Raw genomic sequence first — 26,966 nt, forward strand, 5'->3', positions numbered from 1 at the left:
GCCACTCAAATTTAATCTAATCCAACCTTTAACCTAAAATATTCAATTTAAACCTAATCTAACCTCATCTTTTTAAATTTGAATTAAATTCAAATCCATAAAGTTAAACTTGTGTTGATAAAGTTAAACTCAAATTGATTGAATTAGACTCTAATTGATTGTGTTAAACTCGAATTGATCAGATGAATAAATTATATAATTCAAAATCCATTAATGCTGGTTTTTAAAACAATTTATATATATATATATACCTAAATTTAAATAGTAAATATGAAAATTTTTGATATTTTTTATTTAAATCTAAAATAAAAATGAATATTATTATTATTATTATTATTATTATTATTATTATTATTATATATGATAATAAATATTATTAAAATATTAAATCGGGTTTGGATTCGGGTTGTTTTAACCTTCACTCGAGCTCAACTCAAATTAAGTTTCAATTGAAAAAACTTAACTCAAATTCAATCCAAATATTGAAAATGTTTGTTCAAACTTGTCCAAACATTGATTTGGAAAAGACCAATCCAATTGAGTTACACCCCTATCCTCATGGCATCATGGTTGTATGAAATTGCATTTGCATGATAATACTTTTTGAATTTGAAGTAATTTTAGAAAGTATTTTTAACTTATTTAACATTTAAAAATTTTCAATTATAGGACAAGTTAAAAAACACCTCATAAAATCACTACCAAATAAACTCTTCATTTGGTGTTGTTTTTAATAGAATTGTCATAGATAATGTTTGCATAAAGTACCAATTGATACTTTTTCAATATCAAAAAAATATTATCAATTAAGTGATACCATGTAGTGTTTCAATATTTCATTTATTTGCATCGAGTCTCGTTTGTTTATATCTTTTCATATTTGATTTATTTGTGCCTACCATTATCTTTTACCATAGACATCGAATGACTTGGATGTGGAATTCAATGGATACAACTTTATAAATTAGCATTTTCCTTATAGATATAAAAAAAAATTATCATTCTCGAGTTTGTTAAGAAAAAGTAAATTAAATTATACTTATGTGCTAGGATTTCCATAAAAAAAAAAATAGAATGTTTGGAAAATATCTTTTAAAAAAATATAACATTTCAAAAAACATTTTCAAATACGGATGGAAGGAATCCAATTAGGAAGTTGTTTTTCGAGGTATAACTTTAATACTTAAATTGAAATTTCTCTTTTGAAAATGACAACTTTTGATCAATATTTTTGAAAATATTGTAAATTTTAAAATGGTTTAAAAATAATCGTATTTGAAAAAAAAAATCTAAATAGGGTAGGCAAAATGATTTTGAATACTATGATTAGGCATTATTACCCAATCTTGTCAACAGTCACGTGTATTACGTGTCTCAATAATAGTCAAACAATATAATGATTGGGCTTCACTTTCCACCCCTTTGTTTCTCCACGAGTCTAAAAGATACACTGCTTTTTCAAAGTTAGGTCATCAACTTTGATCTTTAAGACCAGGATGAAAGGGAAGTAGACGAAATTTTCGAACAAATGCATTAGCAAATATTTATTTAATTATTTTAAGTCACAGTTATACAGATTTTTTTTTTAAAAAACATTTATTTGTTATGAATTTGATTTTCACTATTGTTTTAAAATATTCTTTAATTTTTATCTCTCATCTTAAATTTATATGTTATTAATAAATCGAAATTGTAATTGTTTCTATTAAAGAATATTCTTTAAAATTATATTATCATATTTATAAAAAAAATGAAATTACATCCATATTCTTATGAATATAGTGTAATAGTCGTATTCTCAATAACATGATTTTCTTCTAATCGTGTTCTCAGGAGTACAATCCATCAATCATGTTTTAGATAATAAGATCATTATTAAGTTAATTTGCATTGATATCTAAAGACAGATAACCTTTAACCGGTTTGTATTGACCATAATGCCCACATCATGGTTAGCATTTTAAAAAATTAGACCATCTACAAAATTAAGAAAGCAATTAAATAAAAAAGGTAATTCAAATTAGATAAGACCATATGAATTTTGGACAAGAACAAGCTACATAAGATAAATAAATAAAATAAATAGATAAAATAAATAGATAAAATAAATAAATAACACTGTTGTCCTTGAGGGAAAATCGGAAAAGTGAGGGAACAAAACACTATTGTTCTTTCGAGATTGTATTAATTTTTTTTCATTTATTACTTCTTAATTTTAATCTTTAAAAGTAACCTAAAATTTTGAAACTCACATTTTTTTTTTCTCAATTTGTAAAAGTTGCTTCTTTTAAATATTCTCTCAATTTTTTTATTTTTTATTTTTAAAATAGCTTCATCCAATTCTCAACAAAATTATATTTTATAATTTCTATAAATTACTTATTTAAAATAAAAATAATATCATTAGAAATCATAAAATTTAGATTTCAAAAAAAATTACCATGGATTTTCAAAATTCAACATTCTATAGTACATCAAAACCAAAATGAAGTATTATTAATTTTAATTTTAATTAAAAAATTTAAAACATAATTCATACTCATCTAAATATCAACAATTCTAATTAAATTTGATAATTAAAACGTTAGAATTTGATACTCATTTGCAAATTAAAATCCAAAAGTCAATGAATTAATTTTAATAAGGAAACACATATTTTAACGGTGAATCCATAAACACCACATAAAAATTAGTGTTAATTTAAAAAAATTTCTAACTTTTTTAAGTAATCAAACTTAATTAGAAAATTTTTATTATTATTGAATTATTGATTTTCTAATTAATTATACAATCACTTATTATAAAAAAATTTTGTATGGTAATAAATCCTAATATTTTAGAAATATTTAAAGTTCATTTTCAAATTATTAGTTTTTGATTAAAATAAAAATAAATACAATAATTAATTTTGTAAATGTTTTTAAAAGCTATAAACAATGTTTATATTTAAACATGAATATAACTAAACAATTTAACACTTAACAAACACTCAAATACTTGGAAAAACTAAATATCCTAAATATTTAATGTATTAAATTTTATTACCATATAGATTACAAAAAACTATTGAGATTAGGGGAGGGAGTAGAAAATTAGAATCATGGTAGGGACCCTATTTCCGAGTTGAACCCTTCCCATCCAACCTCAATTATACTCAATTGTGATGGGTTCAAGTAGGACATTAAATTTTATTATGAAATAGATTACAAAAAACTATCGAGACTATGAGAGGGCATAGAAAATTGGGATCATGGTAGGGACCCTATTTTCTACTTGAACCCTTCCCATCCAACCTCAATTATATTCAATTGTGACAGGTTCAAGTAGGACATTAAATTTTATTATGAAATAGATTACAAAAAACTATCGAGACTAGGAGAGGGCGTAGAAAATTGGGATCATGGTAGGGACCCTACTTTCTACTGGAACCTGTCCCATCCAACCTCAATTATACTCATTTACATATATATATATATATAGGGTCCCTACCAAGATCCCAATTTTTCAGTCCTTCCCCTAATCCAACAGTTTTTTTTTTAATCTATATCCTAATAAAATTTAATGTTATTAAGTATTTAAGATATTTAGTTTTTATGAGTATTTGAGTGCTGTTAAGTGTTAAATTATTAGATACAAAGAATGATATTTGTGCAAGGGAGGACCTCTCTTTTGCAGCCTAAAGTTGCTATTAGATGAACTTCTCCATTCTCCAAGGCATAATTGGGGTGTTTTTACACGTGTTCGTCTATTTTCAAGGACAAACTTTACTTTTTAACATTTTTCTTCCGCTTCTTTAACTTTATTGCGCATAATGCCGAATAGTGGGTTTTTACCATGTGTTTGTCTATTTTCAGGGATGAAACTTTGCTTTACTTTTTAACCTTTTTCTTCCACTCTTGTACATAATGCCAAATGGTAGTTGATTTCTTTTCTGTAGTATTAGGCCTTGCATTTATGTCAACCTTTGAGGTTGGGTGGCTGAAGGGTAGTGCTTTGGGATGATGCGTTCTCTCTTCCCGCCACCTAGCCTCTGTCTTTTAGAACAAAGGGCTTGAAGAGTGGAGACTAATACCAAGAATTGCTGATTATCTAAACGGTTGCTTCTTGTGTTCGTCCTCTCTGGTCTAGGAGTTTTCTGAAGATGTCAAGCTTATCCAAGTTTAATCCGAGGAGTCATATTGGAGTAAGAAGTTTGATTGAAAGTTAGCATGAAGACCTTTGCTTTGAGTTTAGTTCCTGTTGTCATGCCTCGAGTTCTATTCAATAGTTCCTATAAGGGAATCTTCCCTAATTGACACCCCTCCTCTCATTACATCCATACTTTCAAATGCAAGTGAAATTTTGGAATTCCGGACAAAAAAAAAAAAAAAAAAACAAACATCACCTGCTTAAAATAATTTTTAATTATTTATTTATTCATTTAACAAATTAGTTTTTATTTATTTAAGATAATCAATGAAAAAGTTGCTTTTTCCTTTTTTTCAACCTTTAATTTTGTTATAATACTTAAATTTTAATTTCCAATATAAAACAAAAACAAAATTGTTTTTTAAAACTTTTAGTATTTTTTACTTAAAAAATCAAATTCATTTAATTTTATGCAATTTGGATGAGAAATAAATTTATTAGTAATTGGTAAAAGTGTCATAAAGAGAAAAGGAAAAAATATGACTAAGATATGTTTTGTTTATCAAGTTTTTTTAGTTTCTCAAAAGAATTTAGATCTAAATTGTTACATGGATTCAATAACATAAAAAAATAAAAAAAATAAAAAAAACTTAATTTGGATAAGAAATGAATCAAAATAAATCTATAAAATTCTAAAATTGAAATTAAGATTCATTGGCACAAAGCCACAATTTTTTCCTCATAACTCAACCAATCCTCCATAAAATTAAATTTTATAAAATTTTATTGACTTGGTATTCAAAAAATGAAAACAATAAAATTATAAAATTTTGATTGTGAACAAGTTTATTACAAATTTTCAGAATTATATCCTCTTTTTAATGACAGATAAATTTTTTATTTTCATTAGAATTTAAACCTGGAGCCTCCCACAAATTTTCCCTAACCTTTAGCGTTTCACAACGCCTCAAAAGCTCGTATTATATCCCTTCTAGAATGATGAAATCAATACAAAATAATTATGATTTTTTTTAGTGAAAAATTTTAATTATTACTCAAAAAATTAATTTATACTCATCTAAATATCCGATTGAATCACTAATTTTAATTTCTTTTTAAATATAAAAATTAATAAATCATCCTCCATAACCGAACACATATTTGTAATCACAAATTCATAAATCCAAACATTTGCCACAAAAGAAAAAAAAAGTGTTTAGTCAATGAAACTTATTAACTTACTTCATTTATTTATTTAAAAAAAAAACAAAACGTAATTAAAAATTCTAATTACTATTCTATTACTTATTGTATAGTCAATCATTATAAAACATTTGGAAATAGATTAAAAAGTCATAGATAAAAAAACAAACAACCAAAACACATATTTAAGTGCTTATATCCCAATAAAGTAAAACACATATTTAAGTACTTATATCCTAATAAAGTTGCATGTGATTAGGTGGGAAAACTTTTTTTTTTTTTTTTTTTTTAATATTTGAACGCTCCAAAGTGTTAAAATAGTTTGTTCTATTTGTGGTATGAGTGAAATCTTTAATGCAAACAACATTAATTCAAGAATTTAAAGATAAAATAATTCATGTAATAGTACACTAAGTTTTAATGTGATTGGGCTAACTATGCCCATCCATAAATGATAGAAAATTATTTCATTATACTATAGAAAATATTATAAAAGAGATAATCAAATACAATTATTAGATTTTCAAAACATTTCATATTTCCCCACTTTTTGTATTTACACCCTAAATCACAAGTTTGTTCGCTCCATGTGAGTATCTCTCATCATTCCTCACATCCTTATCCACCTCATATGGTCTCTACATGCCCGTTCCATCTCATAATCTTTTTCACCTTATGATTTAGAATTTTTATAGAGATATTTTTAACAACTTTCCTTATTTTATAAGTAAATCTAATATTATAATAATATATTAATTTAGAAAATATTCTATACAATGTTCTTTACAAATAAAATATTAATTAGAAATTTGAAACACTTTCCAATATTATTAATGTAAATATTATTAGGTCTTACATTTTTATTTACTTATTAAAATGTCTATGAAATTAATTATGATGTTACTTTTTATTTTATACAATTAAGATAAAAATATTTGAATACTAATAATTAAAAAAATAGTAATTTAACATATTTGGAAATATAAAAAAAACAAAAATTTATTACAATAAAAAATTTACCATGATTAATTATGTAATTAGTAAGAAAATTTATAATTATATTTGGTTATTGAGAGAAGTTAATACTTTTTAAAATATTTGTTGAGATATTAGGAATGTTTAGATATTAGGAAAATTGATATATTAGGAATGTTGAGATATTAGAATATTAGTTATTCTTTTCTTATATCATTCATTCCTTGTATCATTATTTCCCTTTCTTAGAATGGTAATTACCCTCTATATATACTCTGTACATGAACGAATGAAATAATAAATGAAAAACTACCATTCATCAATTTGAAGTTGGTATCAGAACCATGGAACTAAAATCCTGGATATTTTTTCAGTAAGGCCAGTCATCGCCCCTCTTTCGCGATAAAAAAAAAGAAAAAAAAAGAAAAAAAAATGAGTGAAAAAAATACTATTGTTTTTCAATTTGAAGGTACTTTTTATCCAGGAATTATTTTGACTAAATCAAACTATGACGTTTGGTCACAACTCGTGGAGATGCATATTGCCGAACGGGAAAAACTTTCCTACATTCAAGGTAAGATAAATCCATCAAAAGAGTTAGAAGATGGATATGAAAAATGGTATGCTGAGAATCAAAAGGTGAAGAGATGGTTGTTAATGTCCATGAGTCCAGAAATTATGAAGAGTTACTTATGCTTACCCATCGCTCAAGAAATTTGGAGTGCATTATCAAAGGTCTTCTATGATGGAAGTGATGAATTACAAGTTTTCACTTTGAATAAAAAAGCCTTCATTGCCAAACAAAGCAACAGGTCTCTTTCTAAATATTGTGGAGAGTTAATTGAAATTTTTTGCGAATTGGATCATCGGGATAAGGTAGTCATGAAAGACCCTGAGGACATTGCAGCATACTGGAAATCCATTGAACGACAACGGGTGCACATCTTTCTTGCTGGATTGGATGGTGACTTTGAGCAAGTTTGAGGAGAGATTCTACGCAAAGATCTTCTGCCCGATTTGGAAGAATGCTATGCACTGATTCGACGAGAGGCAGTGCGTCATGCTAGTATGAAAGCAAAATCTGACAACCTTGACACCTCAGCTATGGTAGTCTGATAGCGATCAACCCAGAATTGGCAGGACCAATCCAAGACCAACCATCTTAAGACATATCCTAATATTGATAAGTCAACCTTCAAATGCACTCACTGCAATAAGACTAGTCATATCAGGAGTCGTTGCTTTGAAATTGTGGGATATCCAAGCTGGTGGGATCATAATCTTGATCAACGGAAGAAGGATTCCAAGAAAACCTCGATTGCAATTGTTGCCGAAATAAAAACAAAAGCTAATGTTGCTAAGAAAGCCTCTACATTGGTAGTCACTACAGATTATGGTAGTAAGTTTTTAAATACTTCTACACCTGTTATTAATAGTGCATGGATAATTGATTTTGGTACTACAAATCATATGACTTTTGATTCTAGACAAGTCTAACCCCTTAGACCTTCGTCACAAAAAATTGTTTCCACAGCCAATGGTAACACAACCCCAGTTATTGGGGAAGGATCCTTAACTTCACACCGTCATAATAGAGGTATTCCTAAACCCACATATGAACCTAAATTATCTACCAAAGTCAAATATCCCATGAGCAACTATGTGTCTAACCATCATTTGTCTGAATCAAATAAGTCATTTGTAAATCAATTGTCTACTATAGCTATTCCTAACAATGTGTAGGAAGCCTTAGTTGATTCAAGGTGAAAAGCAGCCATGAATGAAGAGATGAAATCATTGCAGAAGAATGAAACATGGGAACTCGTAGAATGTCCACCAGAAAAGAAGCCTGTTGGGTGTCGTTGGATCTATATTGTGAAGTACAAGACATATGGTAGTATTGAACAATTTAAAGCAAGACTGGTAGCAGAAAGGTACACTCAAACTTATGAAATTGACTACACAGAGACATTTGCACCTGTAGCTAAGATCAACACAGTTTGAGTATTACTATCTTTAGCTGCAAACCTAAATTAGCCATTACAACAGTTCAATGTGAAAAATGTCTTTCTGCATCGCGAGTTATCTGAAGAAGTATATATGGATCTTCCACCAGGATGTATGGTGTTAGAAAAGCAATGTCAGAAGGTGTGCAAATTGAAGAAGTCATTGTATGGGTTGAAGCAATCCCCAAGAGCATGGTTCGGAAGGTTCACAAAGTCAATGAGAGCTTTTGGCTATCGTCAAAGTAATTCAGATCACACTTTGTTCCTAAAAAAACAACATGTTAAGATTACAACACTCATCGTATATGTGGATGACATGGTAGTTACAGAAAATGATCCTGAAGAAAGAAAGACTCAGCAAAATTATCTATCTAGAGAATTCGAAATGAAAGATCTAGGTCATCTGAAATACTTTCTTAGGATTGAAGTTTCTTGATCAAGTGAAGGAATTTTTCTGTCTCAAAGAAAGTATGCCTTAGATCTTTTACAGGAGACTGGAATGTTGGGATGTCAACTTGTTGATACACCAATAGAAGAATGTTTGAAATTGTGTGTTGAGCCTAATCAAGTATCAACCGATAAGGGAAGATACCAGAGACTTGTGGGGAGATTAATGTACTTAGCTCATACAAAACCAGATCTTGCTTATGCATTGAGTGTAGTAAGTCAATACATGCATAATCCTGGAGATCAACATATGAATGCAGTCATGCGTATTTTGAGGTATTTGAAGAATGCTCATGGGAAATGAATTTTGTTCACTAAAAATGTTGATCATCAGAATATAGAAGTATATACTGATAGTGATTGGGTCAGTGCAGTGGATGATAGACGATCTACATTTGGTTACTTTACCTTTTTAGGTGGTAATCTTGTGACATGCAAAAGTAAGAAGCAGAATGTCGTCGCTTGTTCAAATGCAGAAGCGGAATTTAGGGGTATGACTCTAGGACTTTGTGAGGCATTATGGCTAAGACTTTTCTTACAGGATTTAGGTTACCTATCTAGGTAACCAATCCGATTGTTTTGTGACAATAAATCCTCATGTGATATTGCTCACAATCGAGTATAACATGATCGTACAAAGCATGTCGAGGTGGATAGATTTTTCATTAAGGAGAACTTGGATGATAAGATTGTGGAATTGCCTAAGATTTGATTAGAAGATCAATTGGTCGATATCCTCACCAAAGCTGCGGTCTCAAGTCGAGTGTTCTCAAAATTTTTCGACAAGTTGGGCATGTGTAACATCTATGCACCAACTTGAGGGGGAGTGTTAAGATATTAGGAATGTTTAGATATTAGGAATGTTGAGATATCAGGAATGTTGAGATATCAGGATATTAGTTGTTATTTTCTTATATCATTCATTCCTTGTATCATTCTTTTCCTTTCTTAGAATGGTAATTACCTTCTATATATACTCTGTACATGAACAAATGAAATAATCAATGAAAAACTACCATTCATCAATTTGAAGTTATTAATTTTTTTTATTTATTTCTCACCAATGTTTTGAAAGGCGCTCTTGAGGTGCACTTTAGGGCGAGGCGTCTAGAAAACGCCTTAAGGCGTTGGCACAACAACGTTGAACACAAAAGGCAAACGCCTTTTCACTTGAAGTGCTTTAGAAGCGCACCCTACGTACACCTTTCACGCCTTGCTCATTAAAGTGTGAGCCTTTGGTTTGCTAAGGTGGCTAATAAAAAAATTAAAAAAACAACTTACCGTTGAAGACTTTATAACCCCACAAACACATTGAAGACTGAAGAGGGAACAAAGAGAATGAGTTGAGGGAAAAACCTAACCCTAACCCTAGCTCTTCATGGTTCATATCTTCGATGACCTGAAGATCAACTTCTTCTTTGACAACTTGAAGATTGACTTATTCTTAGGCAAAAACACTGAAGTGCTGCTCTTCTTTTTCACTTTGACGACTTTATCTTGATAGAAGTTCTCCTTCAGCGACAACACAACGTGAAAAACTACATCTTCTTCATTTTGATTCTCAATAGGTAGGTCTTTTCTCTTTGTCGCTCACCCTCTCTTAGTCTCACATAGTCACACAGTCACACCTTTTTCATCTCCCATTCTCTCTCTATTTTTCACTCTTTTTAGTGTCCAACTTCTCATAACTTCAACAACATTATTTTTCTTCTCTAGTTCTTTACCTTTATTTATTTTTTTCTCACAACAATCTCAAATAAATCCCAATAACAACCTTTATTACACCCTGCAGCAGCCTTTATTGCACCCTCCAACAACCTTTATTTCACCCTACAACAACCTTTATTGTACCATGCAATAGCCTTTATTGCATCCAACAACATTTATTGTACTTGGCAGTAACATTTATGCATGCACAGTGCAGTAAAGCTAAATGGTGCACTGGACCATTTTTTAAACAATGCACAATACTAAAGTTTTAAAAAGGCATCCAACAATACCTTTTAAACAACGCACCTAGCAGTGTTTTTCTAAACAGTGAACCCAACACTGTTTTTTCACTCTTTCATACTTTATTTTTAATTTTTAATTGTTAATTTATATTTCAATTATGTTTTATAATTATTTTTAAAGTCAATTATATAATGAAATTTAATTATTATTGTTATTATTATTTTTTAGAATGAGTTCCTCTGATTCGAAAGCTTCACGAAAAGATTTTGTGTGGAAATATGTTATTGAAGTCTCCGAAGAGAAGTATATATGATGTAAGTTTTGTAATCAAAGATGTGCGGGAGGGGTGAATAGATTCAAACATCACTTAGCCGAAACTCATCATGGTATGAAACCATGTACCAAAGTTAGTGAAAATGTTAGATTGGAATGGCAAGAGGCATTGAGCAATTATAAGGGACAAAAATAAAAAAGAAATGAATTGCTCCAAGAAATTGGTGTGGGTCCAAATGAGAGTGCTTTCTCTAAAAAAATGGGGACATTGCGGAGTGGGAGTGGTAGTGGTAGTGAGAGTGGTAGTGGAAGTTTATATGGGAATGGGGAACCTATACCTAGGGGACCCATGGATAAATTTGTCATTTCACAACCTAGACAAAGTACTTTTAATTCTAAGTAGAAGCTAGAAGAAAGGAAGGAAGTGTATAAAAAATTGGTCGGTTTATATACTCAAAAAGTCTCCCATTTAATATAGTGAATGATTCTTATTGGGTTCCTATGGTTGATGCAATTGCAAATTTTAGGCCTAGGTTTAAGCCTCCATCTATGCATGAATTAATGATATGGATTTTGAAAGAAGAGGTGAATGATATAAATATCATGATGGAAGAGCACAAAAAAGCTTGGAAGTAATATGGATGTTCAATTATGTCAGATAGTTGGACAGATGGAAAGAATAGATGTCTTATAAATTTTTTGGTGAATAGTCCTATTGACACATGGTTTTTTAAATCAATTGATGCATCTGATACAATAAAAATGGAGAATTGATGTTCAAGCATCTTGATGAGGTGGTTGAAGAAATTGGAGAGGAGAATGTTGTGCAAGTTATTACTGATAATGCATCTAATTATGTGAATATCATAATGAGGCTTATGGAAAAAAGGAGAAGATTGTGGTGGACTCATTGTGCTGCTCATTGCATAAATTTAATGTTAGATGATGTTGGGAAGCTAAATGTTCATGCTAATACACTTTTGCGAGCTAGACAAATGGTGAAGTTCATATATGGGCATTCTTGGGTTCTTAGCTTGATGAGAACATTTACAAAAAATCATAAACTTATTCGTCCACCAATTACATGGTTTGCTACTGCATTTCTTACTCTCCAAAGTAGATGCAAGATGGACTCCGCAACTTCATCGGCCTTTACATGCAATAGGTTATTATCTTAATTCGCAATTGCGCTATGAAGATAAGTTCTCTAATGTGGATGAGGTGAGGAATGGATTATTTGAATGCATGAATAGGATGTTGGATTACCAAGAATGTTTAAAAGCTGACATTTAGTTGGATTCATATGACCAAACAATGGGTGGATTTGGAAGCCAAATTAAAATTGATTCTCAAAAATTAAGAAGTCCTACGTGTTAGTGGATGCGTTTTAGGGGTTCCACATCAGAGTTGCAGAAGTTTGCTATTTGAGTCATTAGCCTCACTTGTAGTGTTTCGGGATGTGAGAGAAATTGGAGCACTTTTGAATCAGTAATACTTCTATTTTAAAAAAAAATTTAGTATATGCATTTTTATTCTAATGTTAGAGAACTTTAATTTAATTTTAATATATAAATTTGTTTATATTATTATTTGTAGATTCAAACCAAAAATAGAAATAGATTCGAACATAAAAGGTTAAATGCTCTAGTGTATGTGAGGTACAATACTAGATTGAGAGAGTGAAGTCTACAAAGGAAACAAAATGTTGATCCGATTTTGGTAGATGAGATTGATTTGGATGATGAGTGGATTGCGAAGAAAGAAGATCCCCTCTTCCCGCTTGATCTTTGTTGGCTTAAAGATAATGAACTATTTAATGTTGATGCCATTATAATTTTGTCATCCCAAAACCAAGAGACTCAAGCGTCATCAGACAACATGGTTTCTTCACATTCCAACAAAAAAAAAAAACATGATAAATTTGCAAGCACTCAAAATTTTAAGTTATAAATTTTGTTAAATTTATTAATGAACTTATAATATTTACACCTACTTTTTATTTTATGTTAGGTAAAAGTGGAGGCAAAGGCAAAGGGAAGGGGTTGAATTTGACACCAATTCATAAAGATGAGGAGTTAGATGAGTTGGGAGGGTTTGATAGTGGGAACTTTCCAACTATTGATACATTGGACGAGGATGACGATGACATTGGAGAGGATGATTTAAGTTGAAACGTTCTAGTAATATGTGTTGAACTCTATTTGATATTTTGTGACTTGGTTATGGTTGTTTGGAACTATTAGTATGATTACCTTTATTTTCTATTGTAAAAGTATGAAATTAGTAAGGTTTTTTATAATTCTAATGGATTGTTTTCATGTTTTTAATTTATGCTATTTTATTTTTATTTTTTTATATATTATAAATTTTTTATTAATTATAAAATAAGTGTCTCAAAAGGCTTATGCCTCAACACTTTGAGGCTTACGCCTCGCCTCATGGGTACAAAAACGCCTCATTTTATGCCTTCGCCTTTAAAGACTTTGTTTCTCACTAATTTTATACAATGTATTTTTTGACCTATGGATCTATGATTAAAATATGTCTTAAATTGTCTACATTAATTCAATACTTTTTAGATCAAAAAAGAATATCAAATCCTATCTTTTTATTTTCCCAAACTAATTGAAATTGTTGAGTTTAGTGAATATCTAAGTGAGTTTGTAAATCATATTTTGGAGTTCTAATAAAAAAAATTCATTGAAATTAATAATAGTTGGTTTATTTTTATTTTATTTTATTATATTGTAATAGGTTGAATTATGAAAAACGGTAGTAAATTCATTTCTATTCAAAGTTTTATTATTATTATACTGATATTGTTTTCATTTTTAAATGGAAATTTCAGAAATTTATGGATTTAATTTGTTAAAAATTGGTTGAGTTGTGAGTTAAAAATGGTGTGCGCATATGATTGAATTTTAATTTTAGTTTTGAAACTTTGTAAATTTATTTTAGATTTATTTCTTACCTAAATTAAATGATTAAAGTAAAGAATTACTCAAAAATTTTAAAAATAAATTTTAGGTTTATTTTGTTTGAGAAATTAAGTTTAAGTATGATAGAAAAATTATAAGTTAAAAAAAAGAAAAAAGAAAATAAAGTTTATATTAGAAACATTTCATTTTTTTTATTTTTAAAAATAAAATCTTTATACAAAATGATAAAAAATCCCACATAAAAAGTGTGTTTTAAAAATGTTTTTTTTTTTTAATTTAAGGAAGTAAAATATTTTTATTTTTTCAATTTTTAAAAAATATAAGATAAATTTTTTTATAAAAATTATTATATTTATTTTTAGGGTATTTGATTAAAAGAATCATTAAAACCCAATGTTTGAAATTTAATATTTTTTATTTTTTTGGTTTCATTTGAATAAAAATTTTATTATTATTATTATTTTTATAAAAATAATTTTTTATTTTAAAACTCACATCTAAATATTTAAAATGATAAATGATATGTAAAATAACAAACTTATTTTTCAAGTTAAAAACACGAGAATGATTTTATTTTATAAATTTAGAGGTTATTTTATTCGTTTTAACTAATTAATTCTTATTTTTATATAAGAGTTTATATTTCTAAAAGTAAGAAATATAAAGTGTATACTACCGGCCAAAAAATAAAAGTAAAAAAGAAATGGTCACATGAAAAGAATACTTGAAAAGATTGTGATGGATGAAAAGTTGTGTCAAATATAAATAATTGAAAATATTGCAATTGATGAAATGTCGTGTCAAATAATAGTCTTACCATAGAATAAAGTTTATAGATTGTTCTAGTTGAAGGCTATGGGGAAATTTACCCATTAAATAATTTATGTCAAAATAAAATTTCCTTAATTTATAGCTTTATTTTCATTGTTTTAGTATTCTTTATTAAGAGTGCGTGAGATAATTATTCTAAAAAATATGTTTAATTTTTTTAATACTTAAAATATAAATTTTTTCAAATATTAAAAATATTATTAAATAAATACATTCTAAATTAATGAAATTATAGACAATTTTTTGTTACAATTATTCGCTATATTTTATGTCGGCCGAAAAAAGAAAAGAATAGATCTGTCCTTTTATGTATTTTCACATTTTGTCCTTTTATATTTTTATTTTTAATTAGTTGGTTTTAATTTTTATTAATATTTTTCATTTTTTCGGCGACATGGAGAGAGAATGTCGACACTTATGAGGTGGAAGGCCAAAAATTGGATCGTAGTCATGATTTTATTCTTGCCACCTGCTCGGGATGACTCCACAATGTGCTCATCTGCCCTCTGACAAAGTCAAATCCTTAATTACCATAATACCCTCGTTTACAATAAAAATTTAACCGATCCTGGGAACCATATCCCACCGCCGAATCAAATATCAAAGAGGATGATGGAGCAATCAAATACATCACGTTGACAATGATACTTCCTTTATTTTCAAACAAAAGGGCGTTTGGGTAATTATAAAAGCAAAATGAATTTACGATACTGAATCACTGATACAATAATAATGAAACACGGTAAGCGGTAGGAATCAAATCTAAATCAGCGGAGGTCATATGTCATGACCCACGGCGCAATCCAAAGATTCCAAACAAAGAGAAGTGAAAAAACCATGGCGAGATTTGAGGATGCAGCTTGGATACTGACGAGCGTGATTCTAAGAAAGAGCATAAGCCTGTTTCGAGAACTATCTCACTTGTTGATGGATTTAGTATCCATTCTCTCATCTGCCATACAATTTTCCGGCTTCATCATCCGGCGCCCCGTCGCAGTCTCCAATATGTATCCTCCAATGTCCATCATGGTGTATCGCGCCTGAGATTCAAGGTATGATTATTTTTGAATGATAATTATGGCGTCTTTTTTACTTTTTGCATTTTACCTTGTTGTATTGCGCTGTTTGGTTGATTTTCAGCATTTCATCGGATGTTATAAAATGATGAATACTCGTACTGGTTAACGATTTTCATATGCATGTTAATTTTCAAGCTTAAATTAGAATGGATGATGTTGAGAGTTGAATGCAAACTCTCGAAGAACATGTCTCGTGGTGAACGAATTCTTATTCCAGAAATGATAATGGCGATTTTCCTGCAAAAACTGTTTGTTTGGCAGGTCATGGGTTTAACGTGGCTCCTTTTATTGGGTGTCATTCGACCGCATATCTCAATTGGTTGAATTGAAAAACATGATTGCAACATGGATTCTTACTGCAAAATTACAAAATGAGAGAACAATCTCAATGCATTTAGCTGCTGCTTCTATTAAGATTTCACGAAACATAAATTCATTTCATTCTGTTAAAGATCCCATGAAGCATGAATTCACAAAGTAGAAATCATGATGTAAATATCTAATATGACTAAAATCTCTTATTATCTAAGTTAAAAATAACAACAATAATGTGAATTTCAGTAAAGTTTTTTGCAGTGTTATTAATAACTACCATAGAATTAATGTCTTACTTCACAAAAACTTGTGAACAATTTGATGTTGTATTTCAACTATTTCAATAAGAATTGATTTTTTTTATTATATATATATTTAGTTATCTTAGATACACTCAATCCGGCCTATAATTTTATCCTAATTATTGTAAGACAATAATAAATCTCGAACTCATTGCACTTACTGCAATAAACACACGGAATTAAAAAATAAGAAGCAACCAAAGGCAAAATTTAAGGATAAAATTTATTTAACATTTTCAATATTCCAACCATTGAAAATCAATAAAATTACTTTGTCACACTTTCCCCCTTACATTCAAAATCCAACACTTTGCCCCTCACATCCCCCAATTTATTAAAAAGTCAATAAACAACTTGTTAAGTAAATAAACAAAATTTAAATATAATAAAAAATGTCTATTATCCAAGTTTAAAGCTGTCATACTTCCTAGTTATACGTGAAAATCACAAATAGTCATACAAACATCTTTCTAAAATAAAAATTCAAAATAGGTACCTATTACGTTTAAAAATATTTGAGAAATTCTACTTCAAGATTTCTAATTCAAAGTTGGTTCTATTCAACTTCAAACTAATGTTCGAACTAGAATGTTAAAAGAAAAAACAATCCCTTCTGTAATTTTATGAAAGGTTTGTAATTGAGGGTGTTAGAAAAATTAAGTTAATCCAACCTATGGTAATCACCCTATAGGGGGTTGGGGGTGAATAGGGTGATGATCTCTTTTTGTAAATTTAAATTATGTGAATGCAAGAGATAATTATATGTAAATATATAATAAAATAATATAAAAATAATTGCATATAAATTAAGATAATAGAGAAAAGAGAATATAAACACAATATTTTTATAGTAGTTCGACGCAACCCGATCTACATCCACTCTCCTCTAGCTTCAATCCCAAGCTTGAGGTTCCATTATTTTAAGGTTTCCAAACTAAGTTTTCAAGCAATACAATTGAATTATGGTTTCAATCTACTTTCTTGGACTTTTGACTCCAAACACTCTTTATAATCTTCAAAAAATACCCCAATCTTGAACAACATCTCAAGTGATACCCCACACTTGAGAATCCCTAAGTGATACCTCACACTTAGATTATTCTTCTCAAAGATATATAAATAATTTCATAAAATCGTAGTACAAAACTTTAAGCTCAAATGATACAAGAAAACTAGGATTGAATGGTACACTAAAGATATGTAAGTTTTAGAATAATTGTGTACTAAAAAACACTCTCTCAAGGTTTAAATATATTCAAGAAAGATTTAGAAAGGTTAAATTTACGAAACAATGAAGATTGAAGCTTTTTTATAGAGAAAAAAAAGGTCAAACTAGCATTTGGGGGTTCGATTGATTGACTAGCCGTTAGCATTTAATACTTGGCAGGTGACCGTTGGGTTTCGACCGGTTGAGGTGGGGGTCGATCGGTTGAGGTTCAACTTTGACCGGTTGAACAACCGTTCTAGAAGAGAGAAAATGTTTTTGTTTTTTTTTTTTTGCATCCCTCGACCTGTTGAGTCATTTTTGGCTCAACAACCAACTTTTTCAATTTAAAACCTTTTAAACAAGTTTGAAAAACATTTGACATAAAGTTTTAGTTGAAAACATGAAATCATTCAATTTTAAAATATTTAAAACAAAATAACTCTTTGATGATTTTGCTGCATAAATAAAGAATGTAATACATGAAAATCTTAGTGTAATAACAACCTTACAAAGAGATCTTATGAAGGTCGAGTCTTGAAAAACACTTATCTTTAATGTCTTCTTCTTCTTAATGATTTTTATTTGGCTTAATTTGTCTTTGTAATTGCTACTTTGGAAATTGTCTTGTCTAATCATACTTGAAATATAATCATTAGTTTTAAGCCTTATTTTGTTATCATCAAAACCAAGATCAACCAAACCTTGGTTTCACATAGGGCAAAGTGTTATGTTTTAACAAATTAGAGGGGTAAAATATTGACTTTTGAATATAAAGAGATAAAATATAAAACACGTCAAAGATTGAGGGGCAAAATGTATTTAACCCAAATTAATTTATAAAGAAATAAAATTTTTACATACACCCAATTCACCAATGAACCACCCTCAGATGGTGGGGACAAGAGGGCAAGTTTCCCCGTGAACCCTCCAAAGTTTTAGAAAAATTATGTGTAAGTGAGGATTTGAGAAGCTCTTCTAAAAACGATTGTATGGTTACCTCTATTGGCTAAAGAGTGCTGAATTTTTTTGTGATTAAAATGTATTCCTGGATCTTCCCTCCTTACAATATTTTCCTGGCACCACTACTACATTTGATATCTATTTTCGTGTATTTTCTAAGATGAAGGATATTTTTAAGTAAAGAATCATATTTTATATTTAACATTCCAAAAATTTTCATTCTTGTAGTTCTCATGAGTCTAATCAAACTCTATTCTCCTTTTATTCTTTTGAAATAAACAATTTTTAAAGTTGTAAAATTGTTTTGATGATTTTTATTTCAAGATTTGATTTATTTAAGAATATGAATTAAGATAAAAATCAATTTTAAAAAATATTCCCTTGAACTAATATATCATATACTAGATAAAATGTTTCTCCAAAATTCTATAAATAATAATTTAAATTATAATATATAATATATGAAACCCACAATTATAAAATCTGTTTACTAAAAATACTTTTAAATTTTAAAACATCTAATATTCCAATAATTAAATCATGAACTTCTATAAACTTATAAAATAAAAATAAATATTTCTCGATAATTGAAAATTTCTCATGTAATTATTATTATTATTATTATGATTAGTATAGTTTTTCATTAGAAAGATTCTAAACATATCATATATATTTGATATGCTAAAATGAATTTTCATTTGAGTTGTTTTATACATGACAGGATTTTTTTTTTTTTTGAGAAAATAATGTTGAAATTGCTGTTGATGGGTGAAAGGCCTAGTAGTTTTGAGAATTTGTAATTTCAAAGGCATTTGTCATTTTAAATCATGGTAAACTAAGACCTAGAAATGGGTTTTAGTAAACCTAGTCATCTGAGGATGATCTGCATGTAGCACTAACCATTTTATCATGTGATACCTGTAATACTTTTTTCCAATGAATTTGGGTTGGCTTTTCTATGGACATATGGTTTAATCAGATACAATTTGAAGGATTTTGTAGATTCATGCATTTATATACATATTATAAGGGAGATTATCACCAGAGCCAACTTTAGAGAATATAGAACAATGCTCTTCACAGTCTTATAGTCTTATAGTTAGGCATGAAAGTGTTGGGAGGGCAGAACTTGTCTGAATGAGAACATTTCTTCTTGGGGGGAAAGAGTTTAGTCTATGAGCCCATGGAGTTTAGTCTAATAAATTGGCTGGTTGCTGTACAAGGCCTCTGCAATTTATGCAAATGGAAATCTGTATATTAATCATCTTCATGTACATGACAGAAGAGAAGATATACAAAGGAAGATTAGATCAATTTATAAATGATCAAACAAAATCCTATCTGCTGTGAAATTTAGGCCTCACATCTTCGACATTGCATAATCCATGACATCCACAAAGAAATCTGCCACAAAAGAATTACGGTTCATAATCAATAGATTAAGAAGGTTATTTGGGATAAGATATTGCTAGTTGCTACCATCGTTAGTGTGTACGTGAGGAGTAAATCTTACCTGCATCTTCCTTAGTGAAGCAGAGGGGAGGCGTAATTCTGAAAACATTTCCATAAAATCCGCCCTTCCCCACCAAAACTCCCATTTCTATTAAAACAGTACCAGTGAATTAGTAGCTAGATTAGAAGCAAATCAAAGCAGACAGCAGTAACATTTGAGAAAGGAGAATACAGACCTTTCATCTGGTCCATTATATGCAGAATTTCGACATTTGCAGGAGTTTTTAGTTTGCGATCAGTGACGAATTCAACTCCAAGCATCAGCCCTCTTCCCCTCACATCTCCAATAACTGCAGACAGGATTACAATACACTCAGCCATCGTCAGAAAAAATTACAAGGGACAGTAGAGAGAAGATACATACTGCACAAGGGGGAGGAAAAATTCACCCTTACTTTCATATTTGTCCTTGAGGGAAAGGAGCCGCTCCTTCAAGTATGACCCAACAACATATGCGTTCTCCTGAAGCTTTTCTTTCTCGATTACTTTCAGAACAGCATGGCCTGCAGTGGTACAGACTGGGTTTCCACCAAAGGTGTTAAAGTAATTGCGACGGGTCAAGACCTCTGCAATCTCAGGAGTAGTTACTACAGCACCAAGGGGAATGCCATTTCCGATACCCTAAGAGTACCACAGAAGGAACCAAGTCAGCACATAAAAACCATTTTCTATGAGCAGGATTAGTGAACCCAGCGGCATTGCAAAAGGTGAATCAGACTATGGTCCGGCAAAAGGGATGTTTTACTCAAACAAAATGAAGCACCTTTGCCATGGTGACTATGTCAGGAACAACGCCCTGAGATTCGAATCCCCAGAAATGGCTCCCAGTGCGAGCAAACCCAGACTGAACCTCATCAGCAATAAAAAGGCCTCCTGCTTTCTTTACGCTGCTGTACACAGCAGGCAAGTAACCTGGGGCCAACTCTACAATTCCACCCACTCCCTGCACGCATAACAAATCATTCAAGTAAAATCAACCCCGCAAAATAATAAAACCTAGGAAAGCAGAGATTAAAATTCATGGCACTTACCTGTATGGCTTCAGAAATGAAACCAGCTACATGGCCAGATGTTCCAAAGTCGATGAGATCTTGGACATCCCTTGCATACTTTTCCCCGTCCGAGCCAAACATACCTCTGTACGGGTCCGGGTTGAGGGCATGATGAACTCCGGTCTGATGGCCCCATAAAAAACACATGCGAAAAGCATAGAAAACTTGATCAATGCAGGTCCCAAATTGTATCCTCATTTGGGTTTCAGAGAAAACATTGCCATAAAACAAAATAACCACTCCTGCACCTGAGAATTAGTAGTTTAAATCGATTTAAGCACTAGGAAATACTGAAATCAGTTTAGAACTTAAAATGTCGCTGTCATCATCAGATAGCTTTTATTGTTTCCTTTTCCTTGCCTCCTTTTCACCCATTTTAAAACAAGCATCGACATAGAAGATTGGATGGAACACTCCCACTTCGGACTGAAACAGTCCCGCACATATGATTGGAACGTAGATTGTGGCATACTATCCTCCAGAGAAATCAGTTTTATTGTGGTCCAGTAGCACCCACGCTAAACCTGTCAGCCAAAGGGCTCTGTGCTCCATTTTCATAAGGCACACAATCCTATGTGGGCCTTCGTTATCCAACTAGAAGAATTGGGTCACTTGATGACCAACTCTTTACGCTAGGGTCTCTTGTCACCAGTGTCATGCCTTGATATATAATTTTGCCTGCAGCTTCAAAATAATTTTCGGTACTACCAAATATTTATCAAATTAAGGTAACTAAAAATAGTTGGGCCAAAGCAGAGACTAAAAAGGTCAATGGGCCAGCGGTGGAGTTACACAGGACTATACCTGGACGACGTTGAATTTCCAGACACGTTGGGCCGTAGCCCCCATAGTCCCAGCTGCGTTCCCATGGTACGCGTTCCTCAGTGATATTATGTCGTTGCACCCAGTGTATAGCCTCGCCATCATCATCGCCAACTCATTCGCCTCCGTGCCTGAATTAGTGAAAAACACCACCTGGAAAACACACCTCCATCAACCTCCCTGCTGATTCAACACCCCAAACCAATATCCACCATTGGATACATACCTTGAGATCTCCAGGCATCTTGGAGGCCAGCGCCTCCGCGAAATCAGCAATGGCATGGTTGAGGTAAAGCACCGTGGAGTGCTGCAAGCGGTTAATTTGCTTGACTATTACGTCCACTACATCGGGATGGCAGTGGCCGCAGTTCACCGTAGCAATCCCTCCGAATGCGTCCAGATATCTGCGCCCCTTCTCATCAAATAAGTACTGCATCTTCCCGTCCACTATGTTCACCTGTCCCAATCCCATCAGAAAACTTTTTAGATCTAACGGTTCGCAACATGAGAGTGGCCCACTCTAGAGAATCGGACGATCTATATTTTTACAATTTTTTGACAATAAATAAGAATAAATTTGGAAAAAAAAAATTAATAGAAACAGAAAAATGACCAGGAAAAATTTCTTATGACAAAAACATGTATGTAAAGGAAAAAAAAAAAAGAAGTAATCACAATCAACAGAAATAAATTAATAAACGAATAACCAAACACATATGGTAGGACTCACGGGTTGATTATAGAAGCAGAATATGGAAGGGCTGAGATATTGCTTCCGCTTCTGCAAGATATCGGCAGCGGAAGGGCCGTTGTAGGGAGGAGGAGAGTAATCGAAGGGGGGCATTTTGGGGAGAAGGAGGTCGTTTTCTTGGAGAGGAGCCTTGTTTTGGACGAGTTGGGAGAGGTTCCGACGCCATTGAAGGAAATGTTTTTCCTGCGAAACCCTTCCGACGACGAACCTCTGCATCTTTATTGGGCGCCTCTCTCTCCCTTGTTTCTCAGGAAACGGAACAGATATCCGAGAATGGGGGAGCGTGTTGTGTTGAGAGAGAGAGACTGGCAAAGGTAAAGAGGCGAAGCCCCTACGTATATATATATATATAAAGAGAGAAATCCTCGTGACGTATTACGTTGTATTGCATTTTGTTTGGTTTTGGTTTTGGCTCTCTCCGTTCTGCACATGCAGAAATAGTGGGTTCCGCTGTTTGGCTACGTTCCTATTTGTATCCCTACTAGAGTTAACTGCCCAAACACTCACCTAATTACTAGTCATTTAAACTACTTGTTTGGTGGATAGGACTGGTCCCACTTGATCCTGCTCAATTCCCGCATGATTAAGCTCTTACTAAATTTATATGTCATTCTATTAGGTAACTGAATTTACATTGGATCGAATTTCATCTGAGTTTTATTTGGATCAGAGTTGAGGAGTGGTTAATGTAATTTAATTTTGTTTGTGTATTTTAATAGAAGCTTACTCAAAACATATGCATACATACAATGAAATACGATTAATTTCCTAAAAAGAAAAGAAAAATGCAAAAGCTACATTTGATGAGTTGTTAGAAGAAATTACAAACATTTATATTAACCTTAATAAAAAATTTGCTTCTAAATCACTTTCAAAAGCACTTTAAGTGTTAAAAAAAATCACTTATAGTATTTCACGAAAACTACTTTTAATATATACTTATAAAAAAACATTTTTTAAAAAAATACTTCTAGAAACACTTCAATTATAAATATTGTCAATCACATGAAGTAACTGTTTTCTAATATTTAAAAATGTTTTTTTAAACGAGTGAATATTGTTGAGATATTAGGAATGCTTTCCTCATATCATTCTTTCCTTATATCATTTAGTGTTTAGATATTAGGAAAGTTGAGATATTATGAATATTGAAATATTAGGAATATTGAGATATTAGGAAAGTTGAGATATTATGATATTAGTTGTTATTTCCTTATATAATTCTTTCATTGTATCATTTTTCCCATTCTCGGAATGATGATTACCCTCTATATATACTCTGTACATGAACGAATGAAAGGATGAATGAAAAACTACCATTTATCAATTTGAAGAAATATTTGAATATATTTTTATTTTTTTATTTTTCAAAGTAAAAAGTCTTATATAAAATATAAGAATTCTAATATGTAACCTATGTCATCTTGTGTAATTTAAAACACTTTTTGAAAATTTTAAAATTTAATAAAATAATTTTTTTTTCACATTCTCATATTTTTAAAATTTTGAAAAGACTTTAAAAAACATAAGGTAAATTTTTTCTTCTTGTATCAAATTCTTATATTTTTTTTATAAATATTTCTGAATTTAAAACTAAAAAACTAAATAATAATAATAAAAAAAAAATATCTATGCGTCACCTTAGGTATTTGGGAATTTTTTCAAATTCACTTTTAAAAATTTTAAAAATCACTTAAATGATTCTTGCTCAATTGTTTGGGTGATTATTCTTCCATGTAATTTTCCTATAAGTCACTTTTTTGTTACATAATATATAAAAAATATTATTAAAATATTATTTTATCTAAATACTAGGTGTTTGTTAGGATACACCTTATGTCTTTTCTTTTTAAAATAAAAAATAGGACTAATTTCAATATTACAACTCTTTTTCTTAGATTTAAAAAGCAAAGATGATAAAAATTATTTTAAAAAATTAGACATTAATTTTTTTTTACTATTTTAAATTTTAAATTTTTTATAAATGATTTTTAAAGTCAAAATAAATTTATATTTTTTTTATACAAGATGTTCTCTTATTATTAAAATTTTTAAATTTTAAAAACAAAAAATAAAAAATGTATCTGTATGAGGATTACTTTCAAAAGCATTTTTAGTAAACAAAATCACTATGAAAAGGATTTTTAAAAAATAATAAAATTACATGACTATGATCATATTATCGTCAAAAATATGATAATATGTTGATAAAATATATGATTATGACATTTTCCTAATAAATAATAATTCCTTTTTAATATAAAAAAATTATTAAAAGCTATTTTGGTTGGAACAAATATTCATATGAATAAATTAAGCTTGTGTAATTATTGTATTTTTATTTACTAATTTTAGGTAATGTAAATCTTCTAACAATTTCCTTTAGGAATGTACTTATAATAAAAGTCAAATGTTAAAAAATATGTTATAATTAAACCGTATCTATAAAATTCTCATCATTATAATGATATGAATTTAGAGTGATTTTAGGAAGTGTTTTTAATATTTTTATTTTTTTAAGTATTAAAAAAGAAAGACTTTAAAACACGAACTCTTAATTAATAGTATTAATGGAGATTAAAAAACACATGCACAGTTCCATTGAAAAAAAAAAGGAATTATTACTAATATTTAAAACAAAAAGATAATTGAGAAAGTGATTTTGGTTGGCACCTAAAGATCTAATATATTTATTAATATAATTATTTTTGTGGTTTATTTTATTCCCTTATTATAAACTTAAGATAAAATTATTTGAATAATTTTATAATGGAAAAATTAGACATTTATGATAATGACATGAAATATTTTTATTCAATTATAAGTATATTTATATTTCTTTAATATCATATATCTTTTAAGCAAGTCTTGCAACATTTCTTGTACCACCTTTTTTATTTCATTGTAAATGATGATTAAATGCAAGTGTGGTTTGTTTTTAATTTTTTTGTTAAAAGCAATCCGTTATTGTTTGTTTTTTTATTTTTTTTATAAATTTATTATTTATTTTAAAAAAATTAATTAAATAAAAAAATCAAAATATTTGACTTTTTCTAAATACTAAAAATAACATGCTAATTTTTTTTTTTACTTCTTAATATGTTTTTTTACTTTTTGTTAACTTGTTACATTTTCTTCAATTTTTTGATTGAATAGAAAACGAAAACTTTTAAATATAAAAAGTATGGACTTGCTCATGATATTAAACATTGTTTTAAAAAGTTTTAAAATTTGAGATAGTAAAAATATTTTAAAATCTTAATTTTTTTAATTAATTTTTAAATATTGTTGCATTTTTAATATGAGCTTTTAAGAATTCTCATATTTTGTATAAAAATTATTATTATTATTATTATTTTTTAAAAAAACCAGAAAATAAAAAAATAATCATTCTCTAATGCATTAATTGACTTTTGAGGTGATGAATCTTGAGGATTAGAATGCAGCTTTCAGCCAAAATTGCAAAATGAAAATCCTTGGGAAATATCTTGAGAACAACATAAATGTTGTATTGAATTTCAAAGAGGTTGAAACTTAATAAATCACGACTGTTGAAGGGCAGGCACCGTCCCAAAAAGAAGGCATCAGATGGGGTTCCCACTCCTCCAATCCCCTACCATATCAACTTTAAAAGCTAACAAACTACACAATTTTCTTCTCTGATACCAGGCTGCTTTTGGTTCATCACCCTTTTATATATGCGTATACAGGTGGAAACCTCCTGAAGATCAACCTCACATGTCACTCCTTACTTTAGGTCTGTTGGCCTAATTCATTAAGCACTGTGGTTTTTGCTTTTCCCAAGATTGATTAAGACTTTTGTGGATGAAATGATCACATGTTGTATTAGATTCCTTAAGAGCAGCAAATTATACTAACCCAGATGGATTTTTTGCTTCGTTTATGTGGCTTCTGTTTAAAGCACTTACAATATTGTTGCCTTTATTGGGCGTCTTCCTCTAGCTACAAGCTGCTCAAAGTAGGTGAAAAAGCGTTAAAGAGTTTGAAGTTGTGGGTATGATAAGGAGGCACCATAGCAATAATGCACTAAAATAATGATGGCTCTCCCAGTCTCCCTCAAAGGTGATGATAATAACAATGACAAATTACGCATAGGAAGTGTACATATATGGGATATAAATGGTTTTCAGCCTTTCACGTCTCCTCTTAATCAGATTCACACCTTACCATTCTATCATGTTTGCCGTATC

The 26,966-nt window shown here is 29.9% G+C and overlaps 1 protein-coding gene across 1 annotated transcript; it reads right to left on the reverse strand.

Moving 5' to 3' along the window:
- Positions 1-19,851: 19,851 nt before the first annotated feature.
- On the reverse strand, positions 19,852-23,127 carry LOC100251671 (alanine--glyoxylate aminotransferase 2 homolog 2, mitochondrial). Its single transcript, XM_002267751.5, has 9 exons — positions 22,735-23,127; positions 22,231-22,461; positions 21,987-22,157; positions 21,162-21,305; positions 20,894-21,073; positions 20,526-20,751; positions 20,307-20,420; positions 20,132-20,218; positions 19,852-20,022 (listed from the first exon to the last, which is right to left on the reverse strand). The coding sequence occupies exons 1-9, from the start codon at positions 22,969-22,971 to the stop codon at positions 19,979-19,981; spliced, it is 1,434 nt and encodes a 477-aa protein (XP_002267787.1). The 5' UTR covers positions 22,972-23,127; the 3' UTR covers positions 19,852-19,978.
- Positions 23,128-26,966: the final 3,839 nt, after the last annotated feature.

Source organism: Vitis vinifera, chromosome 8 (assembly GCF_030704535.1).
Source record: "Vitis vinifera cultivar Pinot Noir 40024 chromosome 8, ASM3070453v1".
In the NCBI taxonomy this organism is placed as follows: domain Eukaryota; kingdom Viridiplantae; phylum Streptophyta; class Magnoliopsida; order Vitales; family Vitaceae; genus Vitis; species Vitis vinifera.

Bases quoted from the DNA above. Each gene is read 5' to 3' on its own strand.
- LOC100251671 (XM_002267751.5), bottom strand. From the start codon at position 22,971: ATGCAGAGGTTCGTCGTCGGAAGGGTTTCGCAGGAAAAACATTTCCTT. The intron at 20,752-20,893 runs GTGCTTCATTTT...TGGTACTCTTAG, and splicing joins ACATAGTCACCATGGCAAAG to GGTATCGGAAATGGCATTCC. The intron at 20,023-20,131 runs GTAAGATTTACT...CTTTTGTGGCAG, and splicing joins CTTCACTAAGGAAGATGCAG to ATTTCTTTGTGGATGTCATG.